At 46.2% G+C, this 17,451-nt stretch overlaps 1 protein-coding gene across 3 annotated transcripts in view; it reads left to right on the top strand.

The window, feature by feature from the left end:
* The window catches only part of SCN10A (sodium voltage-gated channel alpha subunit 10), an 87,484-nt gene that overhangs the window by 27,009 nt on the left and 43,024 nt on the right, over positions 1–17,451 (top strand). For 2 of the 3 annotated variants that reach the window (XM_018038475.1, XM_018038476.1), the window contains exons 6-12: positions 1,485–1,706; positions 2,090–2,153; positions 6,154–6,295; positions 6,439–6,636; positions 7,368–7,538; positions 11,360–11,653; positions 14,263–14,371. In XM_018038475.1, coding sequence (XP_017893964.1) covers positions 1,485–1,706; positions 2,090–2,153; positions 6,154–6,295; positions 6,439–6,636; positions 7,368–7,538; positions 11,360–11,653; positions 14,263–14,371 — 1,200 coding nt within the window. The remainder of the gene's footprint in view (positions 1–1,484; positions 1,707–2,089; positions 2,154–6,153; positions 6,296–6,438; positions 6,637–7,367; positions 7,539–11,359; positions 11,654–14,262; positions 14,372–17,451) is intronic. The other variant, XM_018038477.1, reaches the window with a different exon arrangement.

Raw genomic sequence — 17,451 nt, 5'->3', positions numbered from 1 at the left:
AAACAGAAATACTTATGCTAGAGTAGAAGTCCCTTTCCACAGTTCTGCGTCTGCCTCTGCAGGAAATGACTGGAAAGGCTTTGCCAACTTCCACTGAACGAAGAAAATCATGAAGAATCATTTTCTTCATGAAGAAAATCACAGCAATAAGTAGTCAGTTTTCCCCTTAGTATCTCTCTCACCTACTCAGCCAGGAAGACCCTGAGTTTTGTGTGTAACACCTGGCCTATGGAGACTCCCCTCCTGCCTCTTCTCTCTCCTGTACCCACCTCCAGGATTTTCCTGTGGTTCCACAGATACTCACAGCTTTTGCTCATCACGCAGCCCCAGGCCACGCTGCTCCTCTGTTAGGAAAATCCCTTCTCCTCTTCACTCAACTCATAGGCATCCTCAGGGTTCTGCCATGCTCTGAGTCCCTCAAGGAGGCTGCCTGGTCCTTCCCATCTTCCTCAACCCCCGACCCGACCCTACTCCCACCCCCAGGCTTCTGTGATAGACTGTTTCTCTGTGTGCTCACCTACTCACTAATGCTATAGAGTTTCCCCTCACTCGTCAGACAGCCCCAAACAGGCCCGTGCCTTAACCATTGCTTGGCTCCTGAGAGAGAACCAAGCAGAGCAGAGGGTGCTCAGTGGATTATTCGGCCAAAAAGACAAGGCAAGGCTAGATCGCAGCTTGCTTCTCTGCTTAGAGCTCTTTCTGTTACTTAGAAATCTGCTTTTCCAAAGAAGGTGATTTCCTTTGCCAGAGCAATAAATCGTCCTTCCTTAAACAAGCAGGGCCCCCATCTCTGCTGCCAGCTATGCTGCTCAGACTCTGTTTCTTCCTCAGTGTCTCTCATGGCCTCGCTCTATTGCTGTGTTCATCCTCTGTCTGTGTGTCCCTCCTCTGTTGTTCTCTCTCCCTTGCATCTCTCCCTCCCTCCCTCCATTTCTTCCTTCTTCTTCTTTCTCTTCCACCTCCTCCTCTTTCTTTCCTTCTCCTCCTCTTCCTCTTCTTCCTCCTTTCTCCTTTTCTTCTGCTTCTCCTCCTTTCTCTCTCTCACACCAATGTTCCTATATCCCCAAGCCTCAAGCTGCCTCCCAGGACTGAGATAAGGAGATACCAAATGACTGGAGTGAAATTGGCAGCCTCATGCTAGGCCTAGTACCTGGAGCACAGCAGGTACTCAATAATTATTTTTTCATCAAATTGCTACTCTCTGGAATTTATTCACTTTAAGAAGGTTTTAATAATGCATAGTCTGGGTCTCAGTGGCCTCATCTTTACAATTGGACAATATGCTCTTCCTATCTGCCTCGCAGGCTTATGGCAAGGTTCAGATGAGAAACTGGGCTTGAAACTGCCCTAGAGTTTGTAAAATATCTCACACCTGTGTGTAATGAAAGGGTAGGAAGGCTAAGATGCAAGCGTGCCAGGCACACGTGTGTGCTCTGTGTGTGCCACGTCATCCACGTGGAAGTATCACTGTCATCTTCCCACAGGGCTGAAGGTCATCGTGGGGGCCCTGATCCACTCGGTGAAGAAGCTGGCTGACGTGACCATTCTCACTGTCTTCTGCCTGAGTGTCTTTGCCCTGGTGGGCCTGCAGCTCTTCAAGGGCAACCTCAAGAACAGATGTGTCAAGAACTGCACAGCTGTCAATGAGACAGCCAATTACTCCTCTCACGAAAAACAGGAGTGGAATTACTGCCAACGGGACCCAGGTCTGGCTGGTGGGGAGTGTGACGCCTCTGCATACCTGTGCAGACATATATTTTGATTGAAATTCTTCTCATGAGTTGTGTTTTACTTTGGGGCCCCCCATTCTCGGTTGTCCAATGTCCCTTTCTCAAGGAAATGAGTCCAGAGGCAAGTCATTCTGCCTCTGCTGGAGGATGCTCAAGGCTGAGGCCACAGCTCAGCTTCTCTCTTCTCAGATGAGACATTGCCCCTTCCCAGCTCCCAGCATACCCACGGAGGGCACGCGGTCCAGTATATTCTCCTTGCTCAGGCGGAAGTCTCAGCAGGTGTTGCTTTCACCACTCAAGGCTTGAGTTGAGGGTTGAGAACCATATGTGAGACTTCTGCTTCTTCCTTTATTTTGCAGATTACTATACCAACAAGGAAGGCACCTCTGACCCCTTACTCTGTGGCAATGGATCTGATGCAGGGTGAGTGTTCAAGCCATAACAAAACACCAATGCCCAGCAGCCCTTTCTTCTTTCTGTCATCAGTTCTTTCTGGGTGAAGCCTAGGTTGAAAGTCCTGAGGGAAATGTGGAAATTAATAATCCATGGCCTCTGCCATCCCAGACTCATGGAAAGAGAGTGTCTGAGTAAGCTCTTGTTATGAAACAAACATCCCCAAGATTTTTGTGACTTAAAACACCAGCCATTTATTCAGCTCAATATTCTGTACGTCCGCACCTTGGGCTGAGATCAGCCTGGTGTTCCTCTGACATTGACTGGACTCATTCATGCATCTGCAGACAGTGGACAGACTAGCAGGGGACCAGCTGATCCAGGATGGCCTCAGCTTGGGCGTCTTGTTTCTGTTCCACATGGTTTCTCACCCCTCAGCAGACTAGCCTAGGCTTATTCTCCTATTGGAGGCAGGATTCCAGGAGAAAGAATGGAAATGTGCAAGGTCTCTTGAGGCCTAGGCTTAGAACGGGCATAATGTCACTTCTACTGTGTCCAGAGTTGACTCAAATTGCAAGTGAGTCCAGATCCAAGAAATGGAGGAACAGACTCACCTCTTGATGGGAAAACTCGCAACATCATATTGAAAGGGGTACGGAGACAGGAAAGGGAATAACTGTGGTCATTTTTGCAAACAATCTGCCCAAGAAAGGAAGTAATATTTATTAAGTACGTTTTGTGTCAAATGCTCTTCATTCAGTTGTCACAACTCCATCACATGGGTTTCACTATCCTCACATAATGGGGGAAGAGACACATGCCTCAGACTTTGCAATTTCAGATTCTTACAGAGGCCAGACACAAAACTGCACGTGTCTAGAATGTGAGGAGTGGGCTGGATGGGTACCAAGACCATGAGATCATGCGCCAGCCAAAGTGGTAGCCACTTCCCAGGTCAGCTTTTCATTATCATGTGGAAACATGGGCCCACTGCTTCCAGATGATCCAGGTTTTTAAAAGAGAGAAAGGAAATTTCGATTTTTATGTAAACTCTCTTAACTATAAACATTGACTACAAATTCCAAAAAATATCTACATATTGTGGGCCAAACACAATATTTTAGCAATGCAAATTCAGCCAGCAATCTGCCAGTTTGTGAGCTCTGATGCATATGCATAAAGATGCTGTGCTGTGAAGAACCAGTGCTGTCCTAGAGGCTCCCTGGGCTGGGAAAACATAGCAAGGTGATGGTGTCAAGGAAGGTTTCCCAGAGGTGGTGAGGTTGAAGGGCAACCAGGATGTCTCCAGACTGGATGAACAAGAGATGGATTGGATGGTACCATTCTAGGTGGCAGAATAGAATGTGAGACAAAGCAAAGGCACACGGGACTCCTCAGGTCTGCCTGCTGCTTGTGGGAACAGGTATGAGTAGAAAGAGATTGGGTAACAGATGAGAAAGGCTCATCCCTGCCCAGCTCCATGGCAGGGGCGTCTGGAAACCCGGGCCCACACAACCCCCTCCCTGAATGTCTGACAGCCCTATATTGCTAAGTAGCGCAAGGTGGGGCATGCTGGAGTTCAGCCTTCATCAGTTCCCTAAGAAAACAATCTCATCAAGAGCTGAGGGGTGGGACTAACAGAAGAATTTGAGCAACACAGGCCCCCTGGCCTCTTTATTCATAAACGCACTTGGCATTTGGTTCTTGAGCTCAGGAAGAGGGTTGTTTTGATGTCAGTTTTCATTTGCCTTTGACTTAATTGAAACCAAGGATCTGTCAGTGTCCTTTTCCCATCTGGATAATGACATTTCTCACGAGGATGGTTCCACAGTAACCCATACACTGACTGTGGTAAAGCTGTGAGGTCCACCCATGAGGCCCTCCTCTGACTCCGAGAGAAACCAACTATCCTGATGGGTAGGTCCTGGCCAGGCGGGAAGGAGTGGAAAGGGCTGGGAAAGGGCTGGGATGTCAAGTAGAGGCCAGCTTAGGTGATGGGCAGAGAGAAGCTTGGTGGGCATGCTGTGAACACCAAACCTGGGTTCTGTGCTGAGCCACAGAGAAGTCAGAGACCTGAGCAAAAGCCCACACTGACCAATGGCACTGCAGGGAGAAAGTCTGAGGTCTCAAGGTGGAGAACAAGTACCAGGAAATACTTGATGGTTTTCAGCATTCTTTCACATATATTATTCTAGTCCATGTTTTTGGTAGCTTCTGGTTAAAGAATTTTAAAATTCTGCATTTTACATATAATGTTTACTATGCTGAAGGTACCTTGCAAGAGCCTTTGCACCATGGTCTCATTTAATTTTCTTGAGCAGTTAGCTGTTGATGCATAGCAGCTATAGCGGGGTTCTACAGGAGGCAGAAATAGGCTGCCCTTAGCATTAACTAGCAAACCTACAGGTAATGGGTTAACTAGCTCCTTGGGAAAGTGAAACCAAGAGAGTGTCTTTATATGTGGGTCTACAGAGCCTGGGAACTTGCAAATCTCCAACCAAAGTTGAAGATAGATAGAACTGGGATTGGGCTACAATCAAGCTGTCAGGCCCTAATCAATTGTAGGGGTTCCTGCCTGTGTATCTGCATGAATGTCTGGAGTTAGAAGATCCCTCAGAGATTGGTGTTGGTGGAGGTATACTAAAGTAGAATCCCTAACTAAGGAAAAAAGCATTACCGTCTCCTCAGCCAGGCCATCCCACACGGTTGGAAAGGATCACTCACATGCCTTGAGCTTAGAGATGCTTCCCGACATCAGCTTAGCTGCTTATGATGAGAAAGAGGGACGTGGAGCCTTCCCCACCCCAGGACTCACCAGGCAGTCATCTTCAGTTTGGCCTTTCTTCATAGGTCAGTCTTCATAAGCTACTCGACAATTTTATTTCTCCTTTGAAATAAATCCATGGGCATCTGTGTGGTTTTAGACTACTGATTTCTCTCTGAACCCCAGCTTCTGCATCTGTTTTTTTTTTTAAGGATTATTGAGATGGTTAAATTATAGCATTTGTGAAACACTTAGGAGAGGGAGAGGCTCAGTTATTGGGAAGTAGTGTCTTTATTGTTACATCTAATTGGTCAGTGAACTTGGCTAATGTGTGTCCTTCTTTGAAAGACAACTTTGCAAGTGATGCCAACGGACTCAGGTTTTACTGAGTGTCCCTCTTGCAGTGTGGATTCGCAAAAAGCTTATGAGGTCTTGTCTGGGCCAGCTAGTCTTCTCCAGACCATTTCTCTCTGCATGAAACTCTGAACTGAAGTTACTATATTACTGGGGCAAGGCCAGGCTGTGTGTGTGTCGGTGGGGGGAGGGGCAGGTGGGGCGGGGAAGACAGGCAGAATCCCCTACCAGGGCCAGAAAAGTGGACTCTTGTCTAACACGCAGAAATAAATTGTCTGAAGAGACACACACATACTGACAAAATGAAAGACTTTTTTGTGAACTAGTGCTTGAGCAGAGCATTTTTTTTTTTTTTTTTTTTTTTTTGGTAAATGGGTGCTCTTCCTATGGCTCCCAGTCTCAGAGTTTATGCAGGTGGTGCTGGTTTTCCGGGTTGCCTCTGGCCAATCATTTTGCTCGTGCCCATATTTGGTCTGCCTCAGGGCCCTTCCTGGTGGCACACACATCTCTCAATCAGGACAGATTCCAGAGCAAGGGTTTCTGAGAGGTTTGCAGGATTATTAGGGGCTGGTGTCTGCTCCCTCCTGAATTCTTCCAGTTGGTTTTGGCAGCAGCTTGTATTTTCCTTAGTAGGACTTGTTGTCGTAACTCATGTAAGTTATTTTTGTGTCTGGCCACGGTGGGCAGTTTTGGTAAGTGGTTTCCTAACATTATTATCCCACTTAACAGGCAAAAGAAACTGAGGCCTAAGGAGGCTGAATGTCCAAGGTCACTCAGCTAATGAGAATAGCGCTAGGCCTTGAAATCCAGTCTTTGACTTCAAACCCTCAGGTCTTCTGGCAGCCCTGGACTGTCTTGGCCCCAATAAATAGAAGTCTGTGTGATTGACAGCCTTATCTGTTCTTGCCGCAGCCACTGCCCTGAAGGTTATTTCTGCCTTAAGACATCTGACAACCCAGATTTTAACTATACCAGCTTTGATTCCTTCGCTTGGGCTTTTCTCTCAATGTTTCGCCTCATGACACAGGATTCCTGGGAACGCCTCTACCAGCAGGTATTGGTCTGCATGTCTCCACACACGCTCGGAGTTTGGAGCGTTTGTTGCATGGCTACGTTTTTTCCTGGAGGACTCTGACCGCGTCAGGGGGCCGTGTTATCCGGGTACACATTTCTCTTTTTTTTCTCTTGACTCTGCAGACCCTGAGGGCTTCTGGGAAAATCTATATGGTGTTTTTCGTGCTTGTTATCTTCCTGGGGTCTTTCTACCTGGTCAATTTGATCTTGGCTGTGGTCACCATGGCATATGAGGAGCAGAACCAGGCAACCATTGATGAAATTGAAGCCAAGGAGAAGAAGTTCCAGGAGGCCCTTGAGATGCTCCGGACAGAGCAGGAGGTCAGTGAGGGCTGGACCTTTGCGAAGTCTGTTGTAGGCCTTTCACAGTTGGGTAGACGTCTGGACCACTCGCTTACATTAAGGCTGTCATTTTAGGGAACCATAGCAAGATCCATCGTATCTCAGGGACCATCTTAGGTTAGATTTTCTCAAAAAAAGCACCCAAATGAAGAGCCTGTGCAAGTGATTCACTGAGGGGTGCTCTGAGGAGGAGATCAAAGTTAGCAGGATGGAACAAGGGAAGAATTAAATAAGGAAGTGGCCTCAGCCAGAGACTACTTTGACCTGATCCCATGGGGAGCTCCAGGGTATGACTGGTTCCACAGAGGTAGCCGTGCCTGGAGGCAAGAGGACTGGCTCTTCGTACCTCCATGCTTGCTCAAGCCAAATGTACAGTCAAAGGAAATTTTCTGCAGAATCCTGCAGCTGTAACCCAGTTACTAATGGGTTACTAACATTAGTGATGTTTACTAACATTCAAGCAGCTGGAGATGAGTGTGCTGACCTGGTAAGAGAAACCTGGGCAGGGCATCAGCAGAGTTTACTACAAGGGTATAAATGAAGGAGGTGACCTAGAGGTGGCTCTTTGCTATGTCTCAATCCAACCACCACTCCGGTCCTGAATCAGACCTCCTCTGGTTGAGAAGCCCTCACCCACTGTCCGGGGGACACACGTTTATGCCGAGCACATCCAGATGTTGTCGGCTATAGCTGCTATTCTCTCCCCTCAGGTGCTTGCAGCACTGGGGGTTGACACAGCCTCTCTCCAGTCTCACAATGGATCCCCCTTGGCCTCCAAAACTGCCAGTGAAAGAAAACACAGAATGAAGTCAAGGGTGTCCGAGGGCTCCACAGACGACAACAAGTCACTCCGGTCTGAGTCTTACAACCAGCACCGAATGGTAAGGGGCTCAGGCTTGTCCCTGAAAGATAACCCACTTTTGCAGCTTCCATGGACAATACACTGAAGTGGAAAGAGGTTGGTAGCAGAGAGATAACTGGAGGCGCAGAGCCTAGGAGGATGTTTTGATAATCCGCCCGCTATCCCCCCACCACTGCCAGCGGGGGCCTAAACTAGGGCAGGGACATTATGGATGCGGAAGAGTGTGGATTATAAAGACTTATGGGAGCTCGAGGGAATCAACAAGACCAGGACTGTGGAATGTTGCAAAAGAAGGGAGAAGTCCAAAATGACTCCCAGGTTTCCAGGTTGGCCACTTAAGTAGGTAGTGATTCTAAGAGAGGCGCACCAAAGGAGGAACTCTGGATTCTAGATAGGACAGGTGGTTTGAACATGCTGACCATGAGATGTCTGTGAACCTGTTGGGCGTCAAGGGCCAGCTTCCTTCTGACCCTCTCATCTGCAGTTCTGGAGCTGGAGAGGGGTCCTTGTTCGTGGTGTTGAAATCATTTAAAAGCTTCTTTCTAACCTCATGCCTCAGCTGCTCCAGCTCAAGTTCTCACCTGCTGTTGGCCCAGGAGATCCTGGCACCTGTCTCGTGGTAACAATCCAGCCTGGGAATACCTTCAGGACCTCATTTCAGACCCACTAGCAATTTTCCCTCTCGTCATCACCTGCTACCTCCCACTCCAAGAGTCCCGGTACTCACCTGGTTTCCTCCCACCAGCTCCCTCTCCCTTGAAAGTCTTGTGTACCCCAAATGTACCCTTTCAACAGGCCTCAGAGATAACCCCTTTGTGGTAGAGTAGGTCCCACACTAGAAGTATGCGAAAGGGGCTTCACATGGTTATTTTTCAGAGCTGCTGGATCTCACTTCCCTCTTGATTTCTTTTCCTTGTGCTCCTCTGCAAGACGTGACACTTTTTGGAATAGGATCTCGACAACCCCCAGACTTCTGTGTGCATGTCCACACACAGACACACTCCCACGCACTCTGGCCTCGGTGACACCCACACACCAGCATTTATGAGAGTCTGCTCTGCCTCTTTTAAGCAACACCTGGCATGAACAGGGCACAGTTCAGAAGCTGTTTCAAACTGGGGTTTGTCTGGAGCTCTGACAACCTCAGGGCAGGATACATCACAGCTTCTGTGGAAATGTCAGTGACACTCTGAACTGGGCTTTAATTTCCCCCATTCAGTCAACTCCACATGGATTAGCACTTGGATGTCCAATAATTGTCTGGTGTGTGTGTGTGCTTGTCTCTCTAGCTAGATCTACCTTCAAAGGGCACAAGAGGAAACATCCCTTTCTAATTCAACAACACTAGGTGCTTGGTGTAAAGAGTTGACTAAAGCATGGCCCATTTTTCAAGAACTTCCATTTGGTGGAGGAGGCAGATATAGAAACAGCTATGTGTTGGATACTATATTAGGGACAGATAGATGTTGTTTGGGGAATAGGAGCAGGAACATCTATTCTTATGAGGGTGAGAGTGTATCAGGAAAGGCTTCATGAAGGAGGGGATAATTGAAGTTCTTAGTAAACAGTGAGTAAGTCCTCCAGTAACTGAGGACTGGGAGGGTTTGAGAAAGAATGTTTTCCAGGCAGAAAGATCACGTTTGTTCTAAGGACAGGGAGACGTTGTTTGGGTACTTCCTTAGTGCTAACTGGTTGGAGTTTCTGTTTGTTAAGGCATTCCCTTCCTTCTTTCCCAGGTGTGTTGTTGTAGTAAATAGACCATAGGCAGTTTTAATAAAAAGCCATTTTCTGATCAGCAGTAATGAGAGGGAGACTGGGGGTAGCGCTTAGCAGAGAGGCGCAGCAGGGCTTTCAGGGAACACACAGGAGGCCAGTTGATCTGCCTGAATGATTTTAAGGCAAGTCCAATACTTAGATTCAGAGGCCATTGTCCACCATTTGCCAAATAGGTTAATTCTAATCAGGTTGTGGCCAAGGAGACAATGCTTGATAAATACAGGACCAAAATTTTCTTCTGAGTTTCTTGGTTTGCTCAGTGCCCAAGGGCATATGATTCAGTTGTCCCACCTTTAATAAGGACTTGCCAATTTTGCTCCTTTGCTTCAAAAGTGGGAAGGATACGTGGATTTTATGAGTTCACAGTCCTTGGACATATATTCCAGACAAAGAGTGCTGTGTTTTTAATACTGAATTACAATGAAGATTGCTGTGCAGGACTAGGCTCCAAATCATCAAGAAAGCAAACTTCAATTCTGAGGGAGATGGGGATAGGTCAAGAGGGCTTTAATTGACAAAGTATCCCAACTTTGATAATTTAGTAAGTAAAAGAAATTAAGTAAGGGAGGGGAAATTCAGCAATACGACCTGAGTTTGATAGGAAGTCAAAGTTTAGATTTTAGAAACACTTTCTATGAAGAGAAAAACAAATATTAATGCATATATGTGGAATCTGGAAAAATGTTACGGGTGATCTTATTTGCAAAGCAGAAATAGAGATACAGATGTAGAGAACAAACCAATTCAGAAGGGTGGTGGGAGGAACTGGGAGACTGGGATTGACATCTATACACTACTATATATAAAATAGGTAACTAGTGAGAACCTACTCTGTAGCACAGGGAACTCTCCTCAAGGCTCTGTGGTGGCCTAAATGGGACGGAAATCCAAGAAAGAGGAGATACACGTACATGTATAGTTAACCCTGGTGACTCAGACAGTAAAGAATCCTCCTGTGATGCAGGAGACATAGGCTGAGTCTCTGGGTGGGGAAGATCCCCTGGAGGAGGGCATGGCCACCCACTCCAGTATTCTTGCCTGGAGAATCCCATGGACAGAGGAGCCTGGCAGGCTACTGTCCATGGAAAGAGTTGGATGCAACTGACGACTAACACTCTTTCTTTCACAATTGATTCACTTTGCTGTATAGTAGAAAGGAACACAACATTGTAAAGCAACTATACGTCAATAAAAATTAATTTTAAAAAAGAAAGAAGCACTTTCTATGAGCTGAGGACAGAACTGATAAGCTGTCTGGTCAGGTTCAGTTGTGGGAACCAGCCAACCCAGCATACTAACCCTCCAGGGGCTCGAGGCCTATGAATTAGCTCCTTTCCTCTGGCAACTGTACACCACACGATTCCCTCGGAGGAAGATTTTGATGGGAAATGTTTATTGATTTGGAGGAATGGCACTATTCTTCCAGGAAATTAGACTGCAACTCTCCCTTCAAACTCCCCATTGTTGACTGTTCAACGCTTGCCTCAAGGGATCCTGGAAGCTCATTATATTACAAAGCTCTTGTCTCCTCCTTTGCAACACAAACTCTCACACCCATATAGGCTGGATCTAATGAATTGTCAGACCTAATTTTCAGAAAATAAAGAGCACTCGTTCATTCAACAACCCTTTACCAAGCTTGTTTCTGTATTGGTGTACATAACTGTCTCCTGAGGTCACAGCTTTGCACTGAAGCAGGGAACCTAAGATACCTTTGTCCAGCCCCATGGCCAAAGATTGGCAAACAACTGACCCACCTGGGTGACAAGTTTGTCCTCTGACATATCCTTGGCCATGATGACCTATTTGCTGATCTTGAGCACCTTGCAGTCTCTTTTCAGTGTTGGCCTTTTCCCAGACGAGTTAAGAATATTCTTTGCCTCTTTTCCCTCTCTGTGTACACCTAGAGCACTCCATAGATCTGTCTTTAATTTTCCATAGGAGGGTCATGAGGCTGAAGGCAGGGAAGTGGGGGTGGGTGGAGGGAAGTGTTGAGTTCCAGATTTGCCTGCAGGATGATCTTCCAGGCTACCTTCTTTCCTGCTCTTTTGGGGCAATGCCCAGTCTTTCCTAGGCCTCACCGCTGGGAGACGCCGGGCTAGCCACGGCAGTGTGTTCCACTTCCAGGCCCCTGGCCGAGACATCTCATTCCCTGATGGGGTCACAGATGATGGAGTCTTTCCTGGAGACCATGAAAGCCGTCGTGGCTCTCTGCTGATGCTTAGGGGTGCAGGCCAGCAAGGCCCCCTCCCTAGGAGTCCACTGCCTCAAACCCTCAACCGCGGCTCAGGGTGTGGAGAAGATGGAGCTCCCAAAATGACCACTGGAGAGCTTGCCCCTGGAGTCATCGAAGTCTCGGTGAGTTTGTGAATGCTCCAGGCTCTCTGGGGCTGCTCTGCAGCTAGAGGCCTCGGGCCAAAAAAGCCTTGTGTGTTACCCATGGAAGGATCATTGAGACATCACTCTGCAGCTACCCTCATTCTACAGGCAGGACAGGTGAGACCCAGAGGGAGCAATTGGATTTACCTGTCCTCTGGTTTACTCTGTAAAAATCCACCTGCAATGCAAGAGACCCAGGCTTGATCCCTGGGTCTCCAGGGAAGATTCCCCTGGAGAAGGAAATGGCAACCTACTCCAGTATTCTTGCCTGGGAAATCCCATGGATGAGGAGCCTAGTGGGCTGCAGTCCATGGGGTCGCAAAAGAGTCAGACATGACTTAGTGACTAAACAACAAGTGACACAGACTAGTTTCCAACTGCTCTGATTTCTTTCCCTGCTGGAGTTTCTCTGTCCCTCTTCCCTATCACTGCTTTAGAGATAGGCCTATTTGGTCCCTAGATGAGTATGAAAAAAATAAATAAATAAATGTTCTTCTCTTCTTGCCTGTAACTGTGTGCAAACTATCTTGGGCTTGACAATTAAGACTCAGAGAAATCCTGGGAGGTGCCCTGGACAGATCTTAGCAGAAGCAGAGTATCCCTAACTTGACTTGGAGAAGAAAGAACTTGCCAAAATGCACAAATTAGGCAACAGTGACTAACTGGCCAACACTCTTAACAGAATAATCACAGAGTTTAATAGCAAATCAGAGACTCCTCGTCCGATTGGAGCTGTGGTTTAATTAAACTCTCCCTCCAGCTTCAAAACTTGCTTCTCTGTTTTCCTTTTGCCCTCGGGCCAGTCCAGGACACAGAGTGGTCTGCACACAGACTTCTGAGCTGACCATTATATGGCTCTAGTGACTTGGCTATGTCTCACAGAGTTACCTTAGTTCCATCCCTGACTGGATATATGGGATTCAGAGTCCCAGCAAGAAACAGATGAGCCGCTGCAGTGGGCAGCTGGAGTTTATGGAAGTATTGAAGAGGTGTGCTCTGGACTCAAGAACAAAGAAGGGGCAGTGAAGCACTGAGAGACTAGCCACAGTGGGAAGCTGTAACCCACCTAGGCTGCAGGAATGAGGGGAAGAACCAGAGTCCAGCAAGTGCTGCCACTTTATGTGAGAGGCGGCCTAACAGAAGGCGGCCCTGCAACAGCCCAGCAGAGAAGTAGCCAGCTGGCAGATAGTGACTCCTCCCTCCTCTCAGCCTCTGATCTCCTATCTGTGCCTCCCACTGGCCAGACCTGACCAGAACCAGAGGGTGAGGGTGATTCAGGTGCCCAGGTCACCCTCCCCAAGTATGGAGCAGGGCAGAGATAGTGGAGGGTAGGTCCTCCGAGTACTATCGAGAGTCGCCAACCCAGAGCCCTCAGGTCAGTACCAGGCTGCGGGAGGTACTTTAACACTCTGGAAAATGCCTCATTCAAGAAACCTTGTTGCTGTTCTGTGGATTAGCACTTTCCTAGCCTTGATTGATATTCCAGCCTTGATTCATTTTAGTGAAATTATCAGCTAGTGCAAGATGAACTCCTTAAGCCCTTCCACGTTACATGGACCTGAACTTCATTCACAGTTGTGCCATTTACCAACTGAGTCACCATTAGCAAGTCCCTTAAATTCTTCAAGCCTCCATGTTTCCTCTTGTAAAAACCTTATTAAAAGATTTCTAAATGGCTAGAGGGTTAAGTGGAGTCACAGAGCCCTTTCGTTTATATATATGTCTGATCAATAATAGCAGTAGATGCTAGAACCTCTTGTTGAGTCCTCACAGTTGAGAACTTTCCAAACTTTCTTTGTATGTATGAAGTACTTACTATGAGCTTCACCTACAGCAGGTGCTCAGTAAACACTGGTTGAATTTGTATTCTGAATGGTTTGTGCAGTGCTGAGTCAGCATCCATGAACCTGGGACTCCCCACATCCAGGGTATGTGTGTGACTAGAGTTAGGGGTCTGGCACAGAACCCAGACAGAACTTCCAATAAAGGCCCAGAGAGGGAAGAATCAAAAGCATTGTGTCAGAAACTAAGAACTAGACAATCAAGACACATCAGCATCCCCTCAGAAAGAGACCAGGTAGAATTGGAACCAGGTCATTTATTGGGGAGAGATACGGGCCTCTTAGGGAGGTCAAGGAAGCCTATTGTGGTGTAGGAGTTCTGTGTGAATGTCTCATGCACATCCCAGCAGAAGTCCAATAATGACTGCCTGGCCTGATGCCTCTGCATTTCCCACCTCCCTTTGGTAAACACCTCAGAGACCTTTGAGGAAGCTCTATCTCTGCTCTGGTGCTCAGGTACCTATCCTAGAACAAGAGTCAGCAAAGCCTCAGGTGAGCCCAGGTCATCTGTCAACTATGAACCCAGGCTCCGGTTGGATCCCAACTCTGTGTCCTATTCTTCATGTCTGAGCTCTTACCCAAGTTCATGCAACAGACCCTTTACTCCAAGCGTGACTGCAGAGGATCAAAGCTTCACTGGGCAGCTTGCAATCACCCAAGATAGGCCGATAAGAGGCCGAGTGATCAGTCTTTGCCACTGAAGACTTTGATTTGGAGAGTGTCCTGATTCTATTTCTGTCCCAGCAGGCATCTGATGCAGGACAGAAGACTTTCCTAACAGCAGATTACTTGAATGAACCTTTCCGAGTCCAAAGGGCAATGAGTGTTGTCAGTATCATGACCTCTGTCCTCGAGGGTAAGTATTGCTCACTGGAACTTCTTTTCAGTATGCCATGATAAGGCCCCTTACATGCAGAAGATGGGATGCCCCAAACTTGTGTTGAAGGGCACTCATCTCTGTGTCCTGGGATCATAAATATTACTCTTTTTATGCTCTCGTTCCATAACCCTTTATCAGTGTTTTTTTTAAATTTACTTTTAAGTGGAGAATAATTGCTTTACGATGTTGTGTTGGTTTCTGCCCATACAACAACATGAATCAGCCTATCAATGTGGTTTTTTAAATGTGGATAAATTTTCAAGAATAATAGAATCCTGTGAATGAAATCCTCTAGTTCCTTTCTTATTCAAATTAGCATCTGCTTTATTTTGTTGTTGCTCAGTTGCTAAGTTGTGTTTGACTCTTTGCGACCCCATGGAATGCAAGATGCCAGCTCTTCTGTCCTCCACTATTCCCTGGAGTTTGCTCAAATTCATGTCCATTGAGTTTGTGATGCTATCTAACCATCTCATCCTCTGCCACCCCCTTCTCCTTCTGCCTTCAATCTTTCCAAGCAACCAGGTCTTTTCCAGTGAGTCAGCTGTTCATCAGGTGGCCAAATTATTGGAGCTTCAGCTTCAGCATCAGTTCTTCCAATAAATATTCAGGGTTGATTTCCTCTAGGATTGACTGCTTTGATCTTGCTGTCCAAGGGACTCTGAAGAGTCTTCTCCAGCACCACACTTCTTAAGCATCAGTTCTTCAATGCTCAGTCTTCTTTATAGTCCAACTCTCACATCTGTACATGATTACTGGAAAAACCATGGCTTTGACTATATGGCCCTTTGTTGGCAAAGTGATGTCTCTGCTTTTTAATACGCTGTCTAGTTTTGTCATAGCTTTTCTTCCAAGGAGCAAGCATCTTTTAATTTCATGGTTGCAGTCACAATCTGCAGTGATTTTTGGAACCCAAGAAAATAAAGTCTGTCACTGTTTCCATTTTTTCCCCATCTATTTGCCATGAAGTGATGGGACTGGATGCCATGATTGTAGTTTTCACAGTGTAGAGTTTTAAGCCAGCTTTTTCACTCTCCTCTTTCACTTTCATCAAGAGGCTCTTTTAGTTCCTCACACTCTTTCTGCCATTACAGTGGTATCATCTGCATATCTGAGGTTGTTGATATTTTTCTCAGCAATCTTGATTCCAGTTGGCGATTCATCCAGCCCAGCATTTTGCATGATATACTCTACATGTAAGTTAAATAAGCCTCGATGTACTCCTTTCCCAATTTGGAACCAGTCAGTTGTTCCATGGCCAGTTCTAGCTGTCACTTTTCTTGACCCACATACAGGTTTCCCAGGAGACAGTTAAGATGGTCTGGTATTCCATCTTTTAAAGAATTTCCTACAATTTGTTGTTATGCATATAGTCAAAGACTTTAGCATAGTCAACGAAGCAGAAGTACATGCTTTTCTAGAATTCTCTTGCTTTCTCCATGATCCAGCGAATATTGACAATTTGATCCCTGGTTCCTCTGTGTTTTCTAAACCCAGCTTGCACATCTGGAAGTTCTTGGTTCATGTACTGCTAAAGCCTAACTTGAAGGATTCTGAGCATAACCTTGCTAGCATGTGAAGTGAGTGCAATTGTATGGTAGTTCGAACATTCTTTGGCATTGCCTTTCTTTGGGATTGGAATGAAAGCTAACCTTTTCTCGTCCTGGGGCCACTGTTGAGTTTTCCAAAGTTGCTGCCATATTGAGTGCAACACTTTAACAGCATCATCTTTTAGGATTTTAAATAGCTTAACTGGAATTCCATCACCTCCACTAGCTTTGTTTGTAGTAATGCTTCCTAAGGCCCACTTAACTTCATACTCCAGGATGTCTGGCTCTAGATGAGTGACCACACCTTCATGGTTACCCAGGTCTTAAGACCTTTTTGGTATAGTTCTTCTGTGTATTCTTGCCACCTCTTCTTAACCTCTTCTGCTTCTGTTAGGTCCTTACCATTTCTGTCCTTTATCGTACCCTTTCTTGCATGAAGTGTTCCCTTGATATCTCCAGTTTTCTTGACAAGACCTCTAGTCTTTCCCATTCTGTTGTTTTCCTCTATTTCTTTGCATTGCTCATTTAAGAAGGCCTTCTTATCTCTCCTTGCTATTCTCTGGAACTCTGCTTTCAGTTGGGTATATCTTTGCATTTCTTCTTTGCCTTTCTCTTCCCTTCTTCCCTCAGCTATTTGTAAAGCCTCTTTAGACAACCACTTTACCTTCTTGCCTTTCATTTCTTTGGGATGGTTTTGGCCACTGCCTCTTGTGCAGTGTTACGAACCTCCATCCATAGTTATTCAGACAACTCTGTCTACCAGATCTAATCCCTTGAATCTATTTGCCACCTTCACTGTATAATTATAAGGGACTTGATTTAGGTCATATCTGAGTGGCCTGGTGGTTTTCCGTACTTTCTTCAACTTAAGCCTGAGTTTTGCAATATGGAGCTCATGATTTGAGCCATAGTCAGCTCCATATCTCTTATAGAGCTTCTCCATCTTCAGCTGCAAAGAATGCAATCAATCTGATTTTGGTATTGACCATCTGGTGATGTCCACGTGTAGAGTCGTTTCTTGGGTTGTTTGGAAGGATGTTTGCTATGACTAGCATGTTCCCTTGACAAAACTCTGTTAGCTTTTGCCCTGCTTCATTTTGTATTTCAAGGCCAAACTTGCCTGTTTTTCTGGGCAGCTCTTGACTTCCTATTTTGGCATTTTAATCCCCTGTGTTGAAAAGGACATCTTTTTTTGGTGTTAGTTCTAGAAGGTGTTGTAGGTCTTCATAAAACTGGTCAACTTCAGCTTCTTTGGCATCAGTGTTTGGGGTATCAGCTTGGATTATTGCAATGTTGAGTGTTTGCCTTAGAAACAAAATAAGATCATTCTGTCATTTTTGGGATGACACCCAAGTACTGTGTTTTGGACTCTTTTGTTGACTATGAGGGCTGCTCCATTTCTTCTAAGGGATTCTCGCCCACAGTAGTAGATAGAATGGTCATCTGAATTAAATTCTCCCATTCCCATCCATTTTAGTTCACTGACTGCTAAGATGCCAATGTTCAATC

The sequence above is a fragment of the Capra hircus genome, chromosome 22 (assembly GCF_001704415.2).
Source record: "Capra hircus breed San Clemente chromosome 22, ASM170441v1, whole genome shotgun sequence".
Classification (NCBI taxonomy): Eukaryota; Metazoa; Chordata; class Mammalia; order Artiodactyla; family Bovidae; genus Capra; species Capra hircus.
This window is presented reverse-complemented; position numbering and strand designations above follow the sequence as displayed.